Here is a 21,780-nt window from a genome sequence, read left to right on the forward strand (position 1 = left end):
AGTTGGAGAGAAATCGCATTTATTGAGTGCACATATGCCATGAAGTGTACTAAGCCCGCTTCATTCAGAGCAGCTCTTATACTGACACGTGAGTGGATTCGAGTCTGCAGGTTGCAGCTGAAGAAACTGTGAGCTGGAGAGGGTGAGCATTGGGATAGAAGCAAGATCGAAACTCAGTCTGGCCTGCATGGAAAGCCTCTTTTGCTACCACGAGTCTTTGTGGGTGCTTTAGTTGAGTAGAACAAGTTCTTCCTTTAGAAAGACAAGTAGAGAGAGGGTGCTTGTTGAGGAAGAGTCTCCAATAAAGTCCTTAACATTAAAAGAATCATTAGGGGACCTCTGCTTCCAGAAAAGGGGAATAGACATACTTTTCTCTATTCCTCCCACCCAAACCTGGACATTACATATCAGGCGAACAGAGGAAGACTTTGAAAGGTGGAGAGAAGGACGCAGACCCATTGGGGATCTGGAGACCCGGGGAACAGCACCATGGTGAGTTCCCTGTGTTTTTCTTCTCCTCATAAATCCTCGGCTGGTTGTTGGAGAAGATGAAAACCTGGAAAAGCCAATGGAAAAGGCAAAAATAGCCCCAAGAAGAGCCTTATCTCTCTAGTTAAAGGACCAGGAAAGGGGCAGTATAGCAAGATGGAAACTTTAGACAATAACCACCTTTCTCTGACCAAACACCCCAGGAAACACCCTCATCCCCACGAAAGACTGAGTGTGGAGCTGGAACAAGGGGCCCCCAACTCCCCTCCCACAACCAAGGCAGTGTCAGCAAAGGCTGAGTAGGAAATGGGGCTTTCATCCATGCTTGGTGGTTACAGCCTGCTCCCAGCATCAGTGGAGATCACATGGGGAGCCTGGGCCTACGCCCTCATCCGGGGGTAATGCAGTGTCCCTCCCCTCCCCAGTTCTGCTAGGGTGGTGTCGCAGGAGGTCAGTGGAATCAGGACTGACCCCACAGCCCAACATTAACAGGGCCACTGCTCCCCTACTCCCTGCCTGGTGCCAGTGGAAGCCACATGGATCTGTGTCCTCTCAGCCAGGGTGGCATCCATGGGTGCCTAGGGAGGATGTTTACCTCCACATGGCAACTACAAGGCAGTGCCCCTCTTCCCCTGCTGAAGCAGTGTGAAAGGATGCCTGCCAAAACAGAAGGTTGAATAGAAGCTAGAGTCCCACAATATAATCCCCAAAATGTCCAGGTGTCAATCCCAAATCACGCATTATACCAAGAACCAGGAAAATTTCAACTTGAGTGAGAAAAGGCCATGAACAGATGACACAGATATGAGAATCATCTCACAAGAATTAAAGCAACTGTTATAAAGATGGTTCAACAAGCAATTTTAACACATGTGAAACAAATGACAGAACAGAAAGTCTTACCAAATAAATGGAAAATAAAGGAAGAACCAAATGGAAATTTTACAGTTGAAAAATACATTAACCACAATAAATGGGATAATTAGTATTTTATATCAGAATAGGCCTTTTTAAAATTAAAAACTCATGAGCATTTAATTTGTACTGGTCACTATGTGAGGCCTTGCATGGATTATCTCATTTAGTTTTCACACAAAAAAACCTATAAGATATTATTATCACCATGTTATAGATGAGGAAATGAAAAACAGAGGAGTTAAATGACTTGCCCAAGGTTATAGAGCAAGTAGCTTTCTTCCAATTTTCTCTAATTCTCAACTCCACACTTTTCACCACTATACTAAATGGGTTACATTGCTTAATTTAGGTAGTAATTATCTTCCAGATTCCTAAGTGACCACATTCAGAAGATTATAATATCCAGCATTTCACAAGCTGCGTTAACCCAGGGAAAATGTATTTTTAGAATCAAATGCATTCCATCCAACTCTTTGAACTCCTTGAGTCATATATGTGTATGGATTTATTTAGACTCTTATGAAACTTTAAAAGTATTTATACTTTTTTCCTTACTCTGTGTGTACTAAATTTTTGAGTACATGAAATGGCAATTAAGTGACAATATCAGCTATTTTATGAACAAAAGTTAGTTGCAATAAGAGAAAAATATCTTAGGTAAACTCATTTTAAAGCCACAGGAATTTGAAGAAAATTGACCCTGAGATCTGAAAATTTCATATATATATATAAAATTTAGCTTTTGCCTATGTCGTGTGTTTGAGGACAATATAATAAAAATCATGTCACATCCTTAGCAGATATTAAAAACTCATGATGGCTCTTACTTCCCGGTCCATATCCCAACATGTATCATCTGTACTTGCTCTTACTCTTCATAGAGGTAAAATCAGCAACAATTTCAGTCAGATGAAAAGTATTATCACTGTTCTATAACTTCAATAATCTGCATTTTGGTATTTATTATGTCTTTTGGTGCCATTTGGCCAATCAGTATTTTCTAAGAATAAAAGATGTTCACTTAACATCCTTATACTGTGTGAGAGTAGATTACTGCATACTGAAGACAACACAGTTCTGAAACGGGGCGGGTTACTTTTATGAAGTGAAAGGGGAGGGAGGGAAACAGCATAGGGGGAAGGCGTTGTTTTCCGGGGGCGGGAGGCGGCCATGCTGCATGCAGCTTCCCAGAATCCATTGCAAGAGCTGCCTGTCGGCTGCCATCAGCACCTGAGGCCACATGGTGAGGCAGGCAGCATATACCTCTTCCTTCTCATTTCCATTGCTCAGCCCCTTTCTCCGCCAAGTCTCAGTGCCTTCTCTTGTTATCTGACAGGCATGACTCTTCATGCTTCCTCCTGTCCTTTGATTCTGGGATCCGACCTTCTCCTCCATAAAGGCTTCCACATAGAGATGCCCCCGACCCACCCAGACACAGTACCTGTTAGAATCTGACCTCTCAGTTAAGAGAGGACTCTTCAGTCTTGTCTTATCTGCCTCTTGATGGAAAAGAATATAATTGGTTAGCAAAATACTTGAGATTAAACTATAAAATACTGTAGGCTTCGTGGAGGGGTGAATTAGTTGCATTTAAAGAGTGCTTTACAGTCTGCCTGCCTAATTCCTGAGCTATGGGAAGCCACGTTTCCACATCTGAGCCCCTCTTGGGAGATACTTGCCTATTTCAGGTGACTTTACTTTTCAGGATCACAAGAAAGGTTGTCAATGACTTGACACTCTTCCCAAAATGCTGCTGACTTCTGGGTTATTTATTTATGTTTTGAACTACAGCACTCAAGAAGCTATTACATCTTTACCGTTTTGCTTAAATTTGTCGTGCTTCCCCACTTTTTAAATGTCATATCACAGAGAAAAAATGACTATCAGTGTTTGGGAACAAAAGGGGGCTTAGAGCCTAGAGGCTGCTGGAGGCTGGAAGGACTGGTCTGGTACTCTGGTGCCCTGGGGCCCCCTGTTCACCTGAGGGTGTAGCTGCATACAGGCTGGGAAGCTACTCTTAGGTAAGTCGTGACAACTTGGTTATAACCTCCTGCTGTGAATTGTCCATTTCCAGGATGTGACAGAACACCACCCACCATTTTAGCAGGACAGGGCTCTCAGAGAGAAGTGGGAATCAAGTCTCCTGCCTGGGTATGAGAAAATGAAACATCGTGGATGCCAGAAGAGAGTATAGTTGAAGAGCAGAATCTGGTATCCAAGGGGTTTGGCAACAGTAATCACCATCTAGACTCTTGGAATCAGAGCCACATGGGAAGAGTTTGAGAGGAAGGGAGGGATCCCAATTGGTGGGCACAGCACCTGGCAGGGAATAATTCAGAGTGAGAAGCACATAGAAGACTGGCCAGGTGGCATCTGGGAAATGGAGCCACACATCCTAGGTTTAAGATTAAGAGGCAGAAATTGTGTCATGGGAAGGGGATGGCAAAAACAAAGTAAGAACTTAGGGTGTCCATACCAGGAAAGCACCTGAGTCTAGTCAAAGCAGAGGGCAAGGCATTTAGAAACAGGGATCAAGGTGGATGCTGAGTTAGAGGAACCACAGCCCACGAGGCTGACTAGGGCTTCTGAACATGGCATTCGTGCAGACATCAGACCTGGGCACTGCTTCAGCTGCCATTGGACTTTAAAATGGAGGACTGGGCTTAATGGATTACCTATGGCCTCACATCAGGATAAGTCCTTGGAATACAGGGAAACTGTACCAACTGGTGGAAAGCGGGAGAGAAGATTCAGTCTGAGGAGACTCCTGGACCCCATCCGAAATGCAGGGGTCCAGCCTCAGCAGCTCAATATTGCTACTTTGCAAACCCTAACCTCATTAAAACTCAGAGACAGAAACATGTTCAAGAATGCTACTCTTAGAATTAGTACAATTTACTTTTTCATTTGTCATCAGATATTAAAAATTATGCTTCCATATTCTTAAAACAAAACTAGTATTTTAGATTGTAATCACTCTGTTTCCTTCCATCATAAAGTAGGAGGACTACTTGTTATGTGTCAAAAAAATTTTCTTTTAAAAGTTTGTCTGCAACAGTCTGGCAACTTTTTGTTTATTTAGCATATATCCTCTATTCACCTGCTTCACTGTTGATGAGGTTGGGGCTGACGTTTTTGGTAAATTATTTGGTAGAACCATAGAACATTTCTGATACTCAACTGTCTTTGACATTTAAAAACTGCAATTTTGTGTGGGTCAAGCTAATAGCTGCTGCTGTCTCCTCCTTTCCTGCAAATGACAGATTCTTCTGTGAATTAAGGAGGAATGGAGAAATCCTCTTCTCAATCAAAGAGCCAGGACTCCAGCAGAGACATTGCGGCTCAGCACTCCCCTCTCAGCCTGCAGTTTCTAAGCTTGCTTGTCTCCATCCATAATCAACCAACTGGAATTTGAATATATTACTCCCTACCAATCAGACACTGACAGTTTACTTTGACCAACAGAACTTTATGTCATAGAAACTTCAGCTTAGGTCAAATATTTTCTGAAGAGACTATGTCAGAACCGTACTTCCCCAATATTTGGCTAAATCCAAAGCTTTCAAAAGTAGTTTTGAAGTAGTTTTATCATACCTAGGACGTCCACTTCATCTTCTTTTTTTTTTTCAATGTGAATAGATTTATACAGAATCTTACATCTCTCAGACACACACACACATGCATGCATACATGCATGCACATGAGCATCAGTAAGAGTCTGAGTTTGCAAGAAGGCAGGCAAAAGTTTGGGATGCCATCTCCTTAATGTAACTATTTCTCTGCAAAGAACCAAGTGAGCACAGTGTTGCAACTTGGTCACAATAGATTCTCAGAACCCAGATTATGAGGTTCAAAATGGTGCAGACAGGTCACATGACTTGCCTCATAGAATCAGGAATTGTTCCATTCTAGCAATACTCTGGGGTTCCATTTGATTTTGCCTTCCTTACTACCAGAGAGACAAAAAAGGAACTAGAAGGAAATTAGAAATAGGTGAATGACTGAATGACCAGAGAGACTGATTTATGAATGAAGACCGAAGGAAACAGAACATCTCCGACATCAGCAAATACTGATGACTATGACAGCTCACTGTGCAGGGGTCTGTGGTAGCTGTCTACAGATGCCAGACAGATAAGCCTTAGGAAGAGGCAGCATTAGTGCCATGTAGCATGAACCACATAGGGGTGGTGACATGAAATTACAAAAAAAGTAGTTCATGGTTATAATGATCATTTAAAAAACTTGAATTGGGGGTGTGTATTAGATGGATAGCCAAACTTCTGAGTCATAGTATCTTAATGAAAACTCCACTGTGTTTGAAAAAGATATTTCTCAGTCTCTCTTAGGTTAGCCTAATGCCTTTCAACTTTTGCCTACAGAAAGTTCTTCCTGAAATTTTCCTTAAATCCCATATGGTGCAGCTTAACCAGATTGCTCTTGCTCTGCTACTGTTGTGGACGGTGCTTCATCCCAGGACTCAAGCAGATGCTGGTCTGATCTTCTCCACCAGCAACCAGGGCAAACCAAGACTGCATTAGCCTGTAAATGCCTGCCTCTGGGTCTCCCTGCACAAGGACTATGCTATGGCTTCCTTCCTATTTTCTTTTTTGGATGGTGTTAAAAACCGTGTCCCCCTTCATCAGCCTGATGAGTGCCAATAGTTAAGTGATTTGTTTCAGGACTTCCCAAGGAAGTGCCATGAGGCCTTGGGAAAGTTGCTTACGCTGTGAGCCCATTGTCTTACCGGTAAAATAAATATGCTAGTATCTTTTAGTATTCAGCCAAAACTATATATTCATCAGAAATAATACATGTAAAGCACCTTGTATTATAGTGGGCCTATAGCATACATTCAATAGGGGTAGCTTTTTAATTCTTATTATAAATTATTCTTTTTGGTACATACGTCTTAACTTCTTCACTGAATTCATATTCTCTAAAGTACCTAGCAGGTAGCAGATGCTTATGGATTGTCCAATCAATACCTGAATAGATTAATAAACCAATAGATCAATACCGATTATTACAAATTACAGAACATGCATGTAAAGGCGCCCTTCTCTCTGTAGCAAAGGTTGCTGATACAGGTACAGATCATGCTGGGCCAGGCTGATATCATCTTAGCCATCCTGTCCCCAGTTCCAGAGTCCATTCTAGATATTGGTACTAAAATCCTTTTGGGGTTAGAATGCATATGGCCTTCCCCAGAAGATCCAGTCTATTTTTATTATGTTTGCTGGACTCATGATAAAATTGTGGACCAGAACTTGTGCTCAGAAAAGAATCAACTGCCTCGATATTGATGCATTTGACCCTGTGTTCCTCTAGGTGTAGCTGATGATAACACTGTGATGGTAATAACAGCTACCATTTCATGATGTGTGTGTGTGTGTGTGTGGCATGTGTTTGTGATTTCTCAGGGTCACAACAACCCTTATGAGTTGGATCTCCTTTTCTCATTTCAATGGAGAGAATCTCTGAAGCTCTGGCAGGAAGTACCTCCCCCAGGGTAATGTACAAGTGACCTGTCTTGGGTGTGTCTTCCCTGGTGTAGCTGCCTCAGTTCTAGCAGCGGCAGAGGTTTGGGGCCTCTTTGGAGACAGGGACGTGGGCACAGGGATCTAACGGAGACAGCCCATCAGCCTGCAGAAGGAACCAGGTCATTGGCCCTGGCAGATCCTTCTGCCCATAGCCTGCTGTTGGGCTCTGATAACATCCAGGACTCAGGACTCAGCCTTGACTTGTGAGGGGAGATAACAGACTCAGCAGACCTGGGCTTGAGCCTCTCCTCTCTCACCTACAAGGTGTGCTTTCACATCCCAGCACAAAACTTCCCAGCAAAGCTCGAGGATTAAGCAGAACTGCAGATAGAGTATTTCTGCATACATGAATATTAAGAAATGAAAACACAGTATTCTCTAATATCAGCAAACATACTCAGTTACCCATAGTCTTTTCTGATACAGTCAAACCAGGGAATACACATTAAGGATACAAACTGAGTTAAGTGTTATGTGACTTTTGCATTGTTCCATTGGAAATACATCTGTACACTATTCTTAGATTTTTAAGTTTCTAAAATTGTAAATGCCATATGTGCTGATGAATCTATCTATAATTCTTTGTTGACCAGTATCTGTGGTTCTAGAACCTGAGATTTTCTGAAAAGGCAATACGAAAACAAACTGTTATTTGAGTGTGCTCAGGGAAAGAAGAATGTTGCTATGCAATTGTTAAATATTAGATGTAAGTCTGCTCTAATGACAATGGATCCCTGATTTATCACTATATACTGATGACTGTGCTTTCATTTTTACACAAACCAGTGCTTTTGGCTGCCCGTATTCAGACATGAACTTGAAAAAGGAGGCAACACTTCATGATCGTTTGAGAGAACAAACACAGGCAAATTTGGAATCAGACTCTTCACATTCGAAATCAAAAAACCTCTGTAGTTTGAACTTCAATGGAAAACATGAAAAGGTGAACAGTCAACCCAGGTAAGAAACTTCTTGAAAATGTGAACCAGAAAGTAAACCATGTAGAATAGTAAAAGAACAATTTTGTTAATAGTAATAGTTTCTATTTATTTCTCCAAAGGAATTATTTTTATTTCTGGATGTTATTATGTTCGCTGGGCTGATAAAATTCATCTAAGCCTTGATCTTCATTTAAAAAATATTTTCTTTTGCTTCATCCTTAAATATTTGAATTTACCTTTTTCTAAATGTACATATTGTATGTAAGCAGTAGAAAGTATATCTCATTTGTACCATTCCAAAAGATTTCCTTTTATCTTGAAAAGTCTTTATTGTTTTGAATCGTTTCATAGATATTACCTCTTTTGGCACGTGGACAAGTATCAGTATCTTCTTAGTCATATCAAGATTTCCTCTCTTATCTGTTACTTGTCTTTGTCATCTTTAATACAAATGTACCTCAGATATGATTTCTTCTTACACAGAATAGTTTCCATTTTGATTTATTGACAACAAATCTTCCTTTTGTTCCTAAATGTAAACTTGTGATTTTAAATATCAGTTTTCATTTTTTGTTTATATATAACTATATTCTAAGGAGCTGCAAGTACAGCCCTGTGTGATATTTTTTAACCTAAATGAGTAAAGCAATCTAAATAACATATTTTCTCCAAAAAGCTCCATTCTCCATGCTGGGAATTATAAATACAGAGAAGTCTAACACTAAGTAAATAACTGGAGACCAGACAGAGACTGAGCCAAGTAAGCCTAGACAGAGAGATGAGAAATGGGCATTTTCCTGACCCTGCTGCTGGCAAAAGACAATCATGTTCAAGATGTTGAGCACCCTAGACCCTGACTGTGCAAGATTTGAAGGGACGACTGCTTTTCCTAAACCTCAGAGCCTTGCTCTTTGCATTCAGCAGGTGTAAAACAAAGACACACAGGCCTCTCTGTGGGTGCAGAGTTTCCACTGAAATCACTGCCAGCTGATGTGCATCCATTCCAGGTGGGGAGGTGCTCCTTCTCTTCCAAAGGGGCACAGTTTATTCGGAGAATTTGGCTCATAGGATATACTTTTCACATGGGTTTTACATCCTGGACTGTGGATATTCTTTTTATTCATACACATGTTATTTTAGAGCATTTGGGTGACATTTCATTTTTTGTTAAATTTTGAATATTTTGATTTGATCTCTGTGCACATGATTGTAGATTAGTGCTTCTCTCTATTGCATGATTTATTTCCTATGGATACACACACTTCTCTATTTTTATAACTGTATCTTGCATTTTTATTATTTGTTATACACCTACTCCTCTTGTTGAAACTTCACAGGGTCTCGCTCTTCTTTACTGCTGTTTCACACCCACACTGTTTACAACTTGACGTAGTTGAGAGCTTGAATGTCTTTCCATTTCCTGATTGAGAGAGAATTTTTTCTTTTTTAAGTGTTTTCCAAGAAACAGTGTTTATTTATTCCAGAATCATAGAGACCAGTACATCCATTCACCCTTAATCTTTTTGCTACAGTCTGTTGTATTTTTTTCAAATAAAAACCTACTCAGTTTCTCTTGTAAATATTTTAGACATTCATCCTCAATGTCAAAAATCACAGAAACGAAACAGATCTTTGAACTGCCTAAAAAAAAAATGATTGCTCTCAGAGGTTAGCTAAGCTTTTCCCTCTAGCAAACACAGATATGTTGCCTCCCCTGTCTTGAACTCCTCTTAGGAGTTTAGCCTTTTAAACTAATTGTTATATGCCTTACCATTTATGAGGGACTTTGCACTGAAATATATCAGATAGGAATAATTACTACAGATAGAAAGAAGGAGTTGAGAATGTTAGTTGATAATCAAGCAGACAAATCACAGATTGTCCCGTTCTACCAAATCTTATGTCACCTGTAATTAGCTGTGGGGGCAGGAAGTGTATGATACACATCATGAATCCTCAAGCCTATTTTTGCTTTTACATCTCAAGACCAAAGCCATCCTTGCATTCCAGTATCTGTCCACTTTTTTTCCTAACCAATCATCCTAATAATGTTTGGATAAATCGTATTAGCAGTCATTCCCCTTTTGAGTCTACCCTCATCTCCATGGCATCCTGTTCATAATCTTAAATTCCAGGTCGAGGGGAAAAAAAAGAACAAAGGAATCAACAAGGAATGATATGTAGGTTAATTATGCACAGATAAAACATATTTTAACTCTCTCCACAGCTTACTTGTAGTACTTTCCCAAGGCTGTCTTTTCTCTAACCCAAATCTTTGCTCTTGAAATCACCAGCTGTCAGATACAGGTGATGGAGAATATTTAAATTCTATCTCTCCTCTTCCACATGTTGAGAAGAAATAACTTTTACTTGGCTCCTGTCCAAAAATAGGGGTAGGGGGTTAAATTGGTGAAAATCAGAGCTTTAATTTCCACTGGCCTCCGGTCAAGCCATCCACCATTGAGCTCTGGACAGGCCTTCTGTAATTTTTTATACAAGCAACATTTGTCACATTAGAATATCCAGAGTTCCAGCCTGGGCAACATCATGAAACCCCATCTCTGCAAAAAATACAACAACAACAACAAAATAGCTGGGCGTGGTGGCATGTGCCTGTAGTTCCAGCTACTAAGGGGGCTGAGGTGGGAGGATCACTTGAGCCTGGGAGGCAGAGGCTGCAGTGAGCTGAGATCACATCATTGCATTCTAGCTTAGGTGACAGAGTGAGACCCTGTCAAAAAACAAACAAACAAACAAAAAAACCAGAAAGAGATATGTGTATGTGTGTGTATATATATATAATATATATACACATATATTTATATATATCCAAACTTCTTGTAATTCAAGTGAAAAATATAAAATTAACTTTGATAAACTTCCAAATTCAGTTAGATATTACCCAACAATTTAGATAATTTTTTCTTTTCCTTAACTGCAACCCAATTTTTTGATTATTTTTAAAAATATATTTACTCTTATATTAATCTTTGTATCAAGGTTATAATTAGTAAATGTATGACTCCATTGCATGATTTAGTGGCAGAAATAGTCTATTTATGTTCACATTTTTTAGTAGAGAGTTATGTTTTAATTTTGAGAGATTTATATATGTACTGCTAGAGGTTTGCAAGAGTTATCTCTATAACAGTAAGATATAGATGTTATATTAACTGTAAAGAGTCATACTCACAATATCACAGTAAGTCACCTTTACTGAAAACCTGTATATATTCCTTTTTTATTTGTGCTAATAGAGTGAGTAATATTATATTAATGGTGCATTAAATGGAGGTGAGTAGCTTACCCTTGAGTTTCTTTCATTTGAGTATATATAGTAGAGGAGAAAATACCTTAATTCATTTAACCATTTATAGTTTGCACATACATAACCTTTGGAGCTTCCCATAATTGTGTAATTTAGGCAAAGCAGACATCATTCTCATCATAATATTGCCATTTATAGATGAGGAAATAGTAAGCTGGTAAGCTTATCTGGGACTAAAACATAGGTCCTCTGATTAAATACAACATATTAACAGTAAATTAATAATCATATCACCAGAAATATCAATGATAATAACTATCTACTCTTAATAGCACATACTTACTTGGGGCTGCAAAGTGGTACACTAAACAATTTATGTACATCATTGTATTAATTTTATTTCATCCTCCCAACAACCCTGTATGTGGTAAGTTTTCTTATTCAGATTTTAAAACATAGGCACCTAAAAGTTCAGAGTGGTTAGGCAGTGTCTGAGGTCATGCAGATGATAAGTAGAAAAAAATCCCACGTGCAATTCAACTACATTAGATTAGTGAAAGAATGACAGCTTAAGGCTTTGAAAAAGCCCAGCTAGGTTCATATTTAGTCTACTTTCTACTGATGTCTAGGATTCTCAGAGTCACCTTGTGATGCATCTGTTTCTTATTTTGTGAAAATAGAACCTGCACGTTCTGCACATATACTCCAGAACTTAAAGCATAATAATAATAATAATAAAAAGAAAATAGAACTACTGAAGGGAAGAATCTTACCATGTTTTCCCCAAACTGATGTTTCTTATTTATACTATAAATAATACAAAATGTCCATCTTGAGCACATTTTATTATGATATACTAAAGGCTTCTACCTGCCTGCAACAAGAGAATAAAATGAGTCATTAAAACATTTTCATCATAAAGAAAATTACTTTGGAATGCAGCTCCCCTCAACTCCCCATATTGTCCATTAGTCTGTTAGCTGGTTTCCCCAGGCCTGAGGGGGACATTTTTTTCAGGCATTTTTTTTTACCTGCCTAAGTGTTCTTTAATAACTTCCTTTGCCTCCCAGAAGCAGTGTTCAGTATATTCTAATTCACACAATTGATAGCACCACCATTCGTTAAGATACCTGTCATATTCTATCATTGCTATTAAGAAAATGCCTAATAAAGCTCACTTTGTTTTTCCCGATGCCGGCCATATTATAAATTTCATGCACTTTTTGAAGGCTAATATTGGTAATGAAAATGCCTGGGAAAAGTTGTGGTAATCAGAAAAGATGGCATGTAGTAGAATAGTTCCTTAATGATCTTGATGATGAACTGCACTGCCATGAGCCAGCTAGTTTATTTCCACTAGGCAAATCTAGCTGCAACATAAGTACCTTCTATGATGCCCACCCTCAGAATTATAACAATGTTAGTTGGTTGTCCCACACATTCACCTTCCAAGTGAGTAAATAGGTTCTTTAATCCACCAGACTCTCTCGCTTCTTACCTTCACTTTCTCACTCTTCACTTTCACTTTCTCTCAATTCTCTGCTTTGGGAGGTGGAGTCTACTTAGTGGCCCCACTCACTCCCCATCATCACCCGCAGTGTCATTTTCATTCCTGCACTTGTGCCTTTTGTTTCCTTTCTTGGTACCTCATTTACTCCTGCCTGCATCTCCTCCCTTTCCCACGGCTCGCTTTTCTCTTGGAGTTCTGTGGCAGTTCCAACCTGTAAGAGCGTCTTGAAGTTGGAGATTGTGTTTTATGTGTCTCTCTATTTCTAACACTTAGTGTCATACCTGACACATACTAGGCACTCAACAATTTAAATGGATTTTGAGCAACCTACTAGGTGCCAAGGATGGTGGCTGGCCCTGAGAGGCTGAGTCTCTAAGAGCCAGTCCCATCCTTGCTCTCAGCATTCCTGTGTCCTTGTGGTCCACACCACACACCAGCAGCTTGTTTGTGTGTCTACACGTACCTTTTTAATACTTTGTTTTGTGTATGCCGTATCTTCTCAAAAAGACTATAGGCTGCTAAAGAGAAGAACCAATTTACGCTTTTGCTTTTCCTTCTTTATGGTTCACATTATAGGTCTTTAGCATACCTAAGTTGATTGATTTCATTATATACATTTGTTTTTCTCTTAGAGTCTCAATTCCTTCACCTGTAAAATGGTCATAAATGTGAGGCTTACATAAGATTTTGAATATAGGAATATAGATGTAGGTAGATAGAGACATTGCTATCGGTATAGATATATGAATGGGCTTGGCACATAGAAGAGACTATTGAAATAATAGTTCCATATCTTTTCTCCATTTTTATGAAAACCATTGATTTTAAAGTCTTGCAGTTGGGACCAGTTCTAGCGGTATGTGTATCACACATCTCAACACCAATAAAGGTCTAAATTCCTTTATTTGGTCTAATACTCAGTGTCTATAACTAAATTAAGCCCCTTAATCAAGAAAGTAGTGATCAAAACACCATTACAAGCCAGAGTTCTTCTTGTCCTGTAGGGGGTTTTGACTGGACAGGCAACCCCAAGGCCTTTCAGAGAAGCCCCCTCCAGTTCCCCACCTCCAATCAGACTCTGAGGAACCACTAGCCAGGCATGACAACCTAGGAGCTCTACAGTGGGAAAGGAGGACTCAAGAAATTAATTCAACTTCTGCAACGTGGAGACAAGGACACCAATGCCAAAGAATTTTGCTAGTTTCATCAGCACGTTGATGGTGGCTCCTTCGAGCCCTCTGACTCCCAGCTCATCGTTCTCCTCACTGTTCCATAGCACCACCTGCCCCAGAATTAAGATGCAGTCAGAATGGAATTCGGTTTTGGTCTATAGTTAGCTGACTAACACTTATCTTGTTGAATTCAGCACCGTGACCATAGCCAGTTCCTGAAATTAGACATATTCATTCACTCAACATTTATCTGTTGAATAAATATTTAGAAAATACTGTTCCAAACTCTAGTGATAGAGCAGGGAACAAAACAGACAAAAATTCTTATTCTTATCAAGCTTTTCCTTGGTGACAAGAAAATCACCCAAACAAGTAAGTAGCAGGACAAGGATCTGAACTTAGGTGGGATGACTCCTGTCTGTGCAGACTTGGCAGTAGGCATGCTGATTCACTCATGGCATCAATATTCATTCACTCCACAAATATGTGTGGAGCTGCTGCTGTTGCCAAGTGGTGTGTTAGGTGCTAGGGATGTGGAGGTGAGCAAAACAGTTCCATCTTTGCGTGGAGCCGATTTTCAGGTAGGGGAGATGGAAGGGGAAGAAAGAAAGCAAACCATAAATGAAGAGAAGATCACAGATGATTGACAGGTGCCGTAGGGAAGTAACGCGCAGTTGAAAGGGCGATACTCAAAATGATTTCAGTAATCACCTATCATAAAGGGCCCAGCCACTAAGGGAAAAAAGGTTCTGTTGAATATTGTGCATATTGAAAACGAAATGAGTTGTGCCCAGATCAGCTCAGGAGCATGGAGAGGGTCTGGGATGAGATGGAAGAGCCCAGCCCTTGCCAGGCTCCACCTGCCTCACTTTGTGGGCACCTCACTAGAGTCTCTAGAGTCTTGTATTTCTTAAATGAATGTACAGTTATGCTGAAACATTATGAAATAACCCATGGATGCCTTGCCATGTCATCAAAATATTTTTCTGAGCTGATTCTCATAAAGAATTGTAAAATTTATTCTAAATCTCTGAATTTCTGGAATCCTGCCTTGGCTCAGGCTCTCAGTGACTAAATGCCACAGAACAGTGTGTCCTACAATGTCGACAGCTCCTTGCATAGAGGAAATATTAGTGTTTCCACACCCCAGAAAAAATAAAACCTTGCTGCCTGAGCACCAGCAAGCATTTTATCATCTATATACTTAACCTGGCTTTAAAATAATTATTTCTCACTCATTGTAAAGAGTAAAGGTGGGACTTTAACATGATCTTTTTTCTCATTATCACAGCAGTACTTGCTTATTATAGGAAAAGAAAAAATACAGTTGAGTAGAAAGAAAAAAATAAAAATTAAAAACATCAATAATATCCACACCTTTTTCTACCAAACAGCGTAACATATAGATATTTGGAAAAATATAAGAAAATGTCCACCTTAATAATTCCAGTAATGTAGAAGTTTTAAGAAATTAAGAGTTTCTCATTCTCCACTCCTAACTCTGATGCTGCATGCTTAGGTCACTAGGGTTAACAGATTGCCACCTGCTCTCTGTATCCTTTTGATGTTCATGTATGCACATGTGTATGTATCTACATCTACATGTATTAGTCCATTTTCTTATTGTTATAAAAAGCTGCCTGAGACTGGATACTTTATAAAGGAAAGAGGTTTAATTGACTCACAGTTCAGCATGGCTGGAGAGGCCTCAGGAAACTTACAATCATGGTGGAAGGTGAAGGGGAAGCAAGGCACCTTCTTCATAGAGTGGCAGGAAGGAGAATGAACACAGGAGGAACTACCAAACCCTAACAAAACCATCAGATCTTATGAGTACTCACTACCATGAGAACAGCATGGGGAAACTGCCCCCATGGTTTAGATATTACCTGTACCTGGTCTCTCCCTTGACACATGGGGATGATAAGGATTACGATTCAAGATGAGATTTGGATGGGAATGCAAAGCCTAACCATATCAACGTACATTCACTCTTGTAAAATAATTTATATTAACATTTTATTAATCTGCAGTGTGTTTTATTTCATTTAACAATATGTCATGGGTAAATTGTCATATCAACACAAACAGACCCAATGTGTTAGTTTTAACAACTGCGTTGTATTCCATAGTGTAGGCATACCGTAACTCATTCAACCATTGCCTTAAGGACCATGGTTTCCAGTATTTCTCCTCTTGTAAATAATGCTGCAGTAAACATTTTCATATGAATGTTATGGATCTTATTATTTGCTGATGCTTTTTACTGCTATATTTTAGAAGGGTTCATTACTTTTTATTTACAAACTAAACATATTGTATGAATCCTTAGATTGATAGAATCTCACAGGTCCTTGGTCCATTTTGCCTGACTGAGAATGAATAAATTCGCATATTCAAACTTACACACATGCATGGGAACATAGAAAGCTTGTGCAGGCCCCATAATTTGTCCCAGCTCCATGTCTTACCTCATCGCACACCACACCCCATCGCTAATTCTCCTTACCTCCACTTGCCCTACTTCTGCAGTGGCCCTCTCTGTGTTTCCTATGATAAAATTTGTTTTGAGGCCAAGTTCAAACTCATCTCCTGAAGGCTTTTTCTACTATCTCCCACCTTGTATGCAGAAAATGTCCTCCTGTTGTATGGTCCAATAGCACATCCTCTGTCTCTCTGATGTAGCCCTTTCTCAGTCTGCTTTGTGCAGAATCTGCCCTTGCACAAGTCTGCAACCCCTAATAAGTCATGAGTCTTTTGGTGGCAGAAACCATCTCAGCAGAATGCAACAGCTGCAGGCAGGAAAATCTCAGAGAAATGTTGATTGAGTTTGGCGAATTTGCCTAAAAATAGAAGAGTCAAGCCCAGCGTCTGCCTTTTAAGCCTTAAGTTATAGCTAAACACAGTTACTGTGGCAGTTTGGGGAGCAGCTTCCCAGATAAGACAATCGCATGCTGTGTGTTTTTGAGCTTATGGACTTTTTTTAAATTTTTTTAACTTCTGGAACAGGGGTCAGTGAGCTTTTTTTTTCTAAAGAGCCAGATGGTAAATATTTTAGATGTGGCCAGCTATAAAGGTCTCTGCTACAACTACTCAGTTCAGCCCCTCGTAGTGAAAGCAGCCCTAGACAGTAAGTAGAGAAGTGAGCGTGGCTGTGTTCTAGTGAAACTTTGTTTACAAAAACAAGCAATGGGCAGGATTTGACTTATGGGGCATGGTTTACTAACTCTTGTTCTAGAAGGTGTCTAGGTACAGTTAGACTAACCTGAATTAAATTCAAATCCTAGTTCTTCTACTTATTATGTGACTTTGAGCAAGCTTCTTAACCTGTCTTTTTGAACACATAAATAGAGGATTAATATTTCCTCCTTCATGTTAGGCATCTGTTTCAGGGCCTAGCACTTAATGAGCACAGTATTGTCTTGTTAAGAGGAATGGAAGCTTAGTAATAGGATAAGAGAAAATACAGGCCCTTTCTTGCAACTGGAAGTAGAAAATCCAAAGAAAGAGCACATTGAAAAACAATGGATAGCAAAGACTCTTGGGTGACAATGACAGCTTTTGCCTTTAGGTCATATGCACCTCTTTATGTAATAAATCAGGTATAAACAGATACACAGGTCTGTTGACACTTGCAACAGCAACAGCAATGCTATTAATAAAATACATTGAAGATAGTTTAGGATGCCTGGAGCTATTATGACTATAAAAAAGCTATGCGCCAGGCTTCAGGAGGAATAATTGGTGCAACAGTAGTACATCCCTGGAGATTTAGACAGAGATTGAGACTATTTTAGCCAAAACACAAATGAAATATTAATCTTTGGCTCATGACTGGCCTAGTCATTTTCAAACACATCTACTGGCTATATGCAGTGGATTCTTTTGAGATGCAAACTCCTCTGTGACTTTTCCCACTGCCCACAAGATGAAGTCCACATCCTCGCGAGAACCCATGCAAGGCCCTCCATGGCTGGTTTCAGCTCGTTCTGTCAAGCTACCTTTCGTTGCATGGTGCTTCAGCCAAATAAGTCGATTAGCTTATTCAGGTTCTCAGAACACTTCCCCATCCCATGTTACTTCTGCTCATTCTGTTGCACCCTAATTCTCAAGACCTTTAGAAACCCATCAGTCACCCCCATCTCCATTTTCTAAGACCCCACTGGCCCAGCAACAGTCAAGTTTCTGCCTGTGACTTCCCTTTATCCATGCCTTCCATAAATAATCACTAAACTGTACGTAATTGGAAGGTGATGTGTAAAGCAGGAGGAAACCTGGGTTTGGAGTCCAAAGACTTGAGATTGGACTTCATTTTGGCTCCATTAAGACCTGATTTTGGCTCCATTATCGACCTACTTTGTGCCCAAGATGGGGCAGGTTGTTGAATGTCTCTGAGCCCAGTCTCTCAATTTATAAAACAAGAATACTATCCCAACCTTGGAGAGTTTTTGTGAGAACGAAATGGGGAATGAAAAGACTGGGAGTCCTTCGTAGGTGCCTACCTCCTGGGAGTTCCCAGGAAATGCTAACTGAATCTGAACTGCTCACAGGGTTTGGCCTGGCGTGTCTCCGTACTGATGTGATCATTTGAAAGCAAGACTGTACTGAAATATACCCAGGATCAATTGAAGAACTTCGCAAAAAAAATAAAAAATAAAAAATAAAAAATAAAAAAAAAACCACCCAACAAATTTATTTGGTTTATTTAAAATTTTTTTTTAAATACCCATCAAAGTTTTATACGTGGCAGACTGGCTTCTATTTTTTAACTTTGTGAGATGGAAGCAAGATCTTGATTAGCATATATTGCAGAAGGGTGCTTTAAGATGGCTTGAAAATCAACTTGAAGATTCATAAAATTTGTAAAATTGAGGGGGAAATACCTAAAGATTTGCCAAAAATCATGTAAGCAGAGCTGAAATTGTTCTTTCCCCCGCCCCAAATTATTCTTTGCAAAATGGCTACACTGCACTACTTAGCACACGTGCTGTGCTTCCCAGCATCCTGTTTGACCCGTGCGCTCTACCAGACACTCTCTGGCTTACATTTAAGCCACCTTTCTATAGTTTACATTCTCTCCTACAAGAATGCAAATATCAAAGCATGATATAGGCAAAAAAAAAGAATGTAAACAAATCCTGATGATACATGTGTTGAATATAATTAAAATTATACATATTGAATTGATGAGAATATTATACACATTTTTATGCATGTCCGTGATGCATAAGCATTTTTACACGGGCTTTTAACATACTATTTCACTAGTTGCTCTGAACAACCCAGTGAGGCAGGTACTGTGTCCATTTAACAGATTGGAAGCTAAGATTGAACATTTAAATATTCACTCTGGATCACAAAGCTAGGAGCTGTGTCCTAGGTGTGAATTCAGGTTGTTGCACACTGAATGCACTGTCTCTGCGTTGCCCCCAGGTGATGAAGTACATATGTTTAGTATGCCCCACAGTAGCCTCGCGGGACCTATGGTAAAGTCCAAAGTGGGGAGTTCCACAGAAATTTTCTCAGTTTCTTGTCTTTTTGATAAAAAGCCTTGATGATTAAGAGATATGGAACGGATAGAACCTTTCTGCCATGATATACTTGTGTAAACTTATAAATAAACATAGATACAATTATCTCCAATTCTGTAAGTCATTTAGGTTTCTACGTAGGGTTTTGGTAACTGAATCAGTTTCCTCATCTAACACAGAAATTAAAACAGTACTTCCATGACCAACTCAAATGCTTGTCAGTGAAAATGAAATGAGAGACTTTCTGTTCAAATACAGTAAGAAAATACATGTGCAAAGCAAGATATAAATTTCATGAAAACATATACAAATAAATTACTTGATTATCTCACAAGCTTATCTGCCTAAAATTAATTACTGACTAATTAGCAACCCTGGAAAAGTTTTATTGTAGAAACTTCCATATTCATTATAAAGTATGAGCCTCAAGTTTTAATGACGTTCCATGATAAAAGAATAACAAAATTAGGCCATACTACATACCGCAGCATCTTAGAAGTTAATTAATTCCCTGACATTCAGCAATGTAACTAAATTACTTTGTACAGTTGTTTGAGCACAGTGTCTATAATCTTCTGATTAAAATAATGAGCCCCAAAGCCATCAGTAGCAATTATTATTTACTTACCTACCATCCCATCACCCACCATCCTGCCAGCTCCTCCTCAGAATCTGAAGAGATTATTCTCCAGAGTTTTTGAAACTTTTTGCTGTAATAGAATGAGGGGGGAAAAGCTTTTTAAACTTCAGGGTTCAAAGTCAGAGTTTCTGAACAGAAGTGTGTTTTTAAAATCTTAAACTTAAAATTCTACCAAGGCTCTGCGCAGCAAAATACCTGCCAATTCACTATTGTGTATCCTGCAGTTTCTATTGAAATTTGTGCTGCTATCATGATTTCTTCCTACCTCACAGGATAATGAATCTAGATTTTATTTCTGTTCTTTGCCCAGACTTGTACAGCAGGCAAAGTGTTTGAAAATCAAAGGAAAAGAAGATATTGACTTGGATAATCTCTTCAGAGGTAAAAACAAAAACACTAGCAAAAACACAGAATATACTTTTTGTTGTGCGGAATGTTTTCTTTGTTTGACTGTTTGGTTTTAGCATTCCCGCAGGGAATGGTGGAAAAAGCCTAACTAGAGTCAAGAGAGACCTGTGTTCTAGTTCCCGCCCTGCGAATGAGTCCCTTCACTTCACTCCTCCAACGTTCATTTTCTCATTTTGAAAGTTAAAGGGCTGGACTCTATGATCTCTATGGTCTCCACTCATGATAGGAAACGTGTAAACCTGTAGAAGTAGAGGTTCAGTGGTTGAATCCCCCCCTGCCATCTGCAGAGGCCATGGAGGGAAACCAGGAGTGTCTCACTGCACTTGTGAAGGTGGGAGACTGTGAGATGCACCTCATTAGTAAGAAAGGCTAGAAGGGTATTAGGCAAAATATTGAACCATCAGAGCTGAAGAATCTGTTGGAGTCCAGGAAGAAGAATTGCATGTGTTCTTTTAGTTATGTTTCTTCCCAGTGAAGGCTCGATATAGACAGAATTTTGAGGTTAGATTATATTGTAGCAAGCTAAGGAATCAGTATTCCCTGGGTTCTGTTTTGATTTAGTCATACGCAAACATTGATAATTTCTTACTAGTGTCCCGCCTGCAGCCTTGGTAGCTCTGTACATTTGTGTCTCCCGGAAGATGTAGGAGATCTGTCTGCCTTCTAGAGGAAAGGAACATTGCTAAACTTTCTACTGACCTGGTAGAAGTCCAGTGAATTAGCACACTGTGCTGGACTGTGCCATCTCCAGTTACCCATCGGACTTTTCGTAAGAGAAGGAGAGGGTGCTTGGCAGTCATTGAACAAAAGGGCCGGGAGGTCAGGGAGCAGTGCTGAACTGCTCACTTTAGGCAGAGATGGAGCTCTTGCTTGTGTTGTCTTCAAAGAATTGTGGATTTCATCTCAGCCACACAAGGCCTTTTCCTCAGAAAAGAGAGGGCAGTTGAATTACTTTGGTTTTCATTGTACAGCTACATGTTTCTCCCTCATAAGAAGAATTTCTATGTAATATAACCAGAGCTTAAGCTTGCTTTAAATAAAATAAATCACTGATGTTTTAGAAACTGTTCCATACAAATGTTCTCATCCATCTTACCAAGCCTTCATTCTGTAAATGGCATGTTTTGGAACCATGTAAGAAGCCTTAAAAAAAGTGCCAGTGTTTTAATTCATAGTTTGACACTTTTGAAAATATCTCCACAGAGTAATTATGTATATGTTCTTGTTCAAACAGATACACAATTTTGTAGTTCATATCATAAATGTAGTAATGAAGATCATCCTTACAAAAATAGAAAATGTCATAGCAAAATGCATTTGCATACTGTGAAAGATGAAATCTCTTCCAAGATGCTCAGAA

General features: G+C 39.4%; 1 protein-coding gene across 7 annotated transcripts in view; it reads left to right on the plus strand.

Annotated features, from left to right (window-relative positions):
- The window catches only part of L3MBTL4 (L3MBTL histone methyl-lysine binding protein 4), a 430,288-nt gene that overhangs the window by 308,327 nt on the left and 100,181 nt on the right, over positions 1-21,780 (plus strand). For 3 of the 7 annotated variants that reach the window (XM_030926198.1, XM_010373395.1, XM_010373396.2), the window contains exons 15-16: positions 7,737-7,910; positions 20,323-20,393. In XM_030926198.1, the coding sequence (XP_030782058.1) occupies positions 7,737-7,910; positions 20,323-20,393 (245 nt within the window). Of the gene's footprint in view, positions 1-7,736; positions 7,911-20,322; positions 20,394-20,487; positions 21,481-21,780 lie in introns of those variants that run through there. The other 4 variants (XR_004055732.1, XM_030926201.1, XM_030926200.1 and 1 more) reach the window with 2 other exon arrangements.

This window comes from Rhinopithecus roxellana, chromosome 21, assembly GCF_007565055.1.
Source record: "Rhinopithecus roxellana isolate Shanxi Qingling chromosome 21, ASM756505v1, whole genome shotgun sequence".
Classification (NCBI taxonomy): Eukaryota; Metazoa; Chordata; class Mammalia; order Primates; family Cercopithecidae; genus Rhinopithecus; species Rhinopithecus roxellana.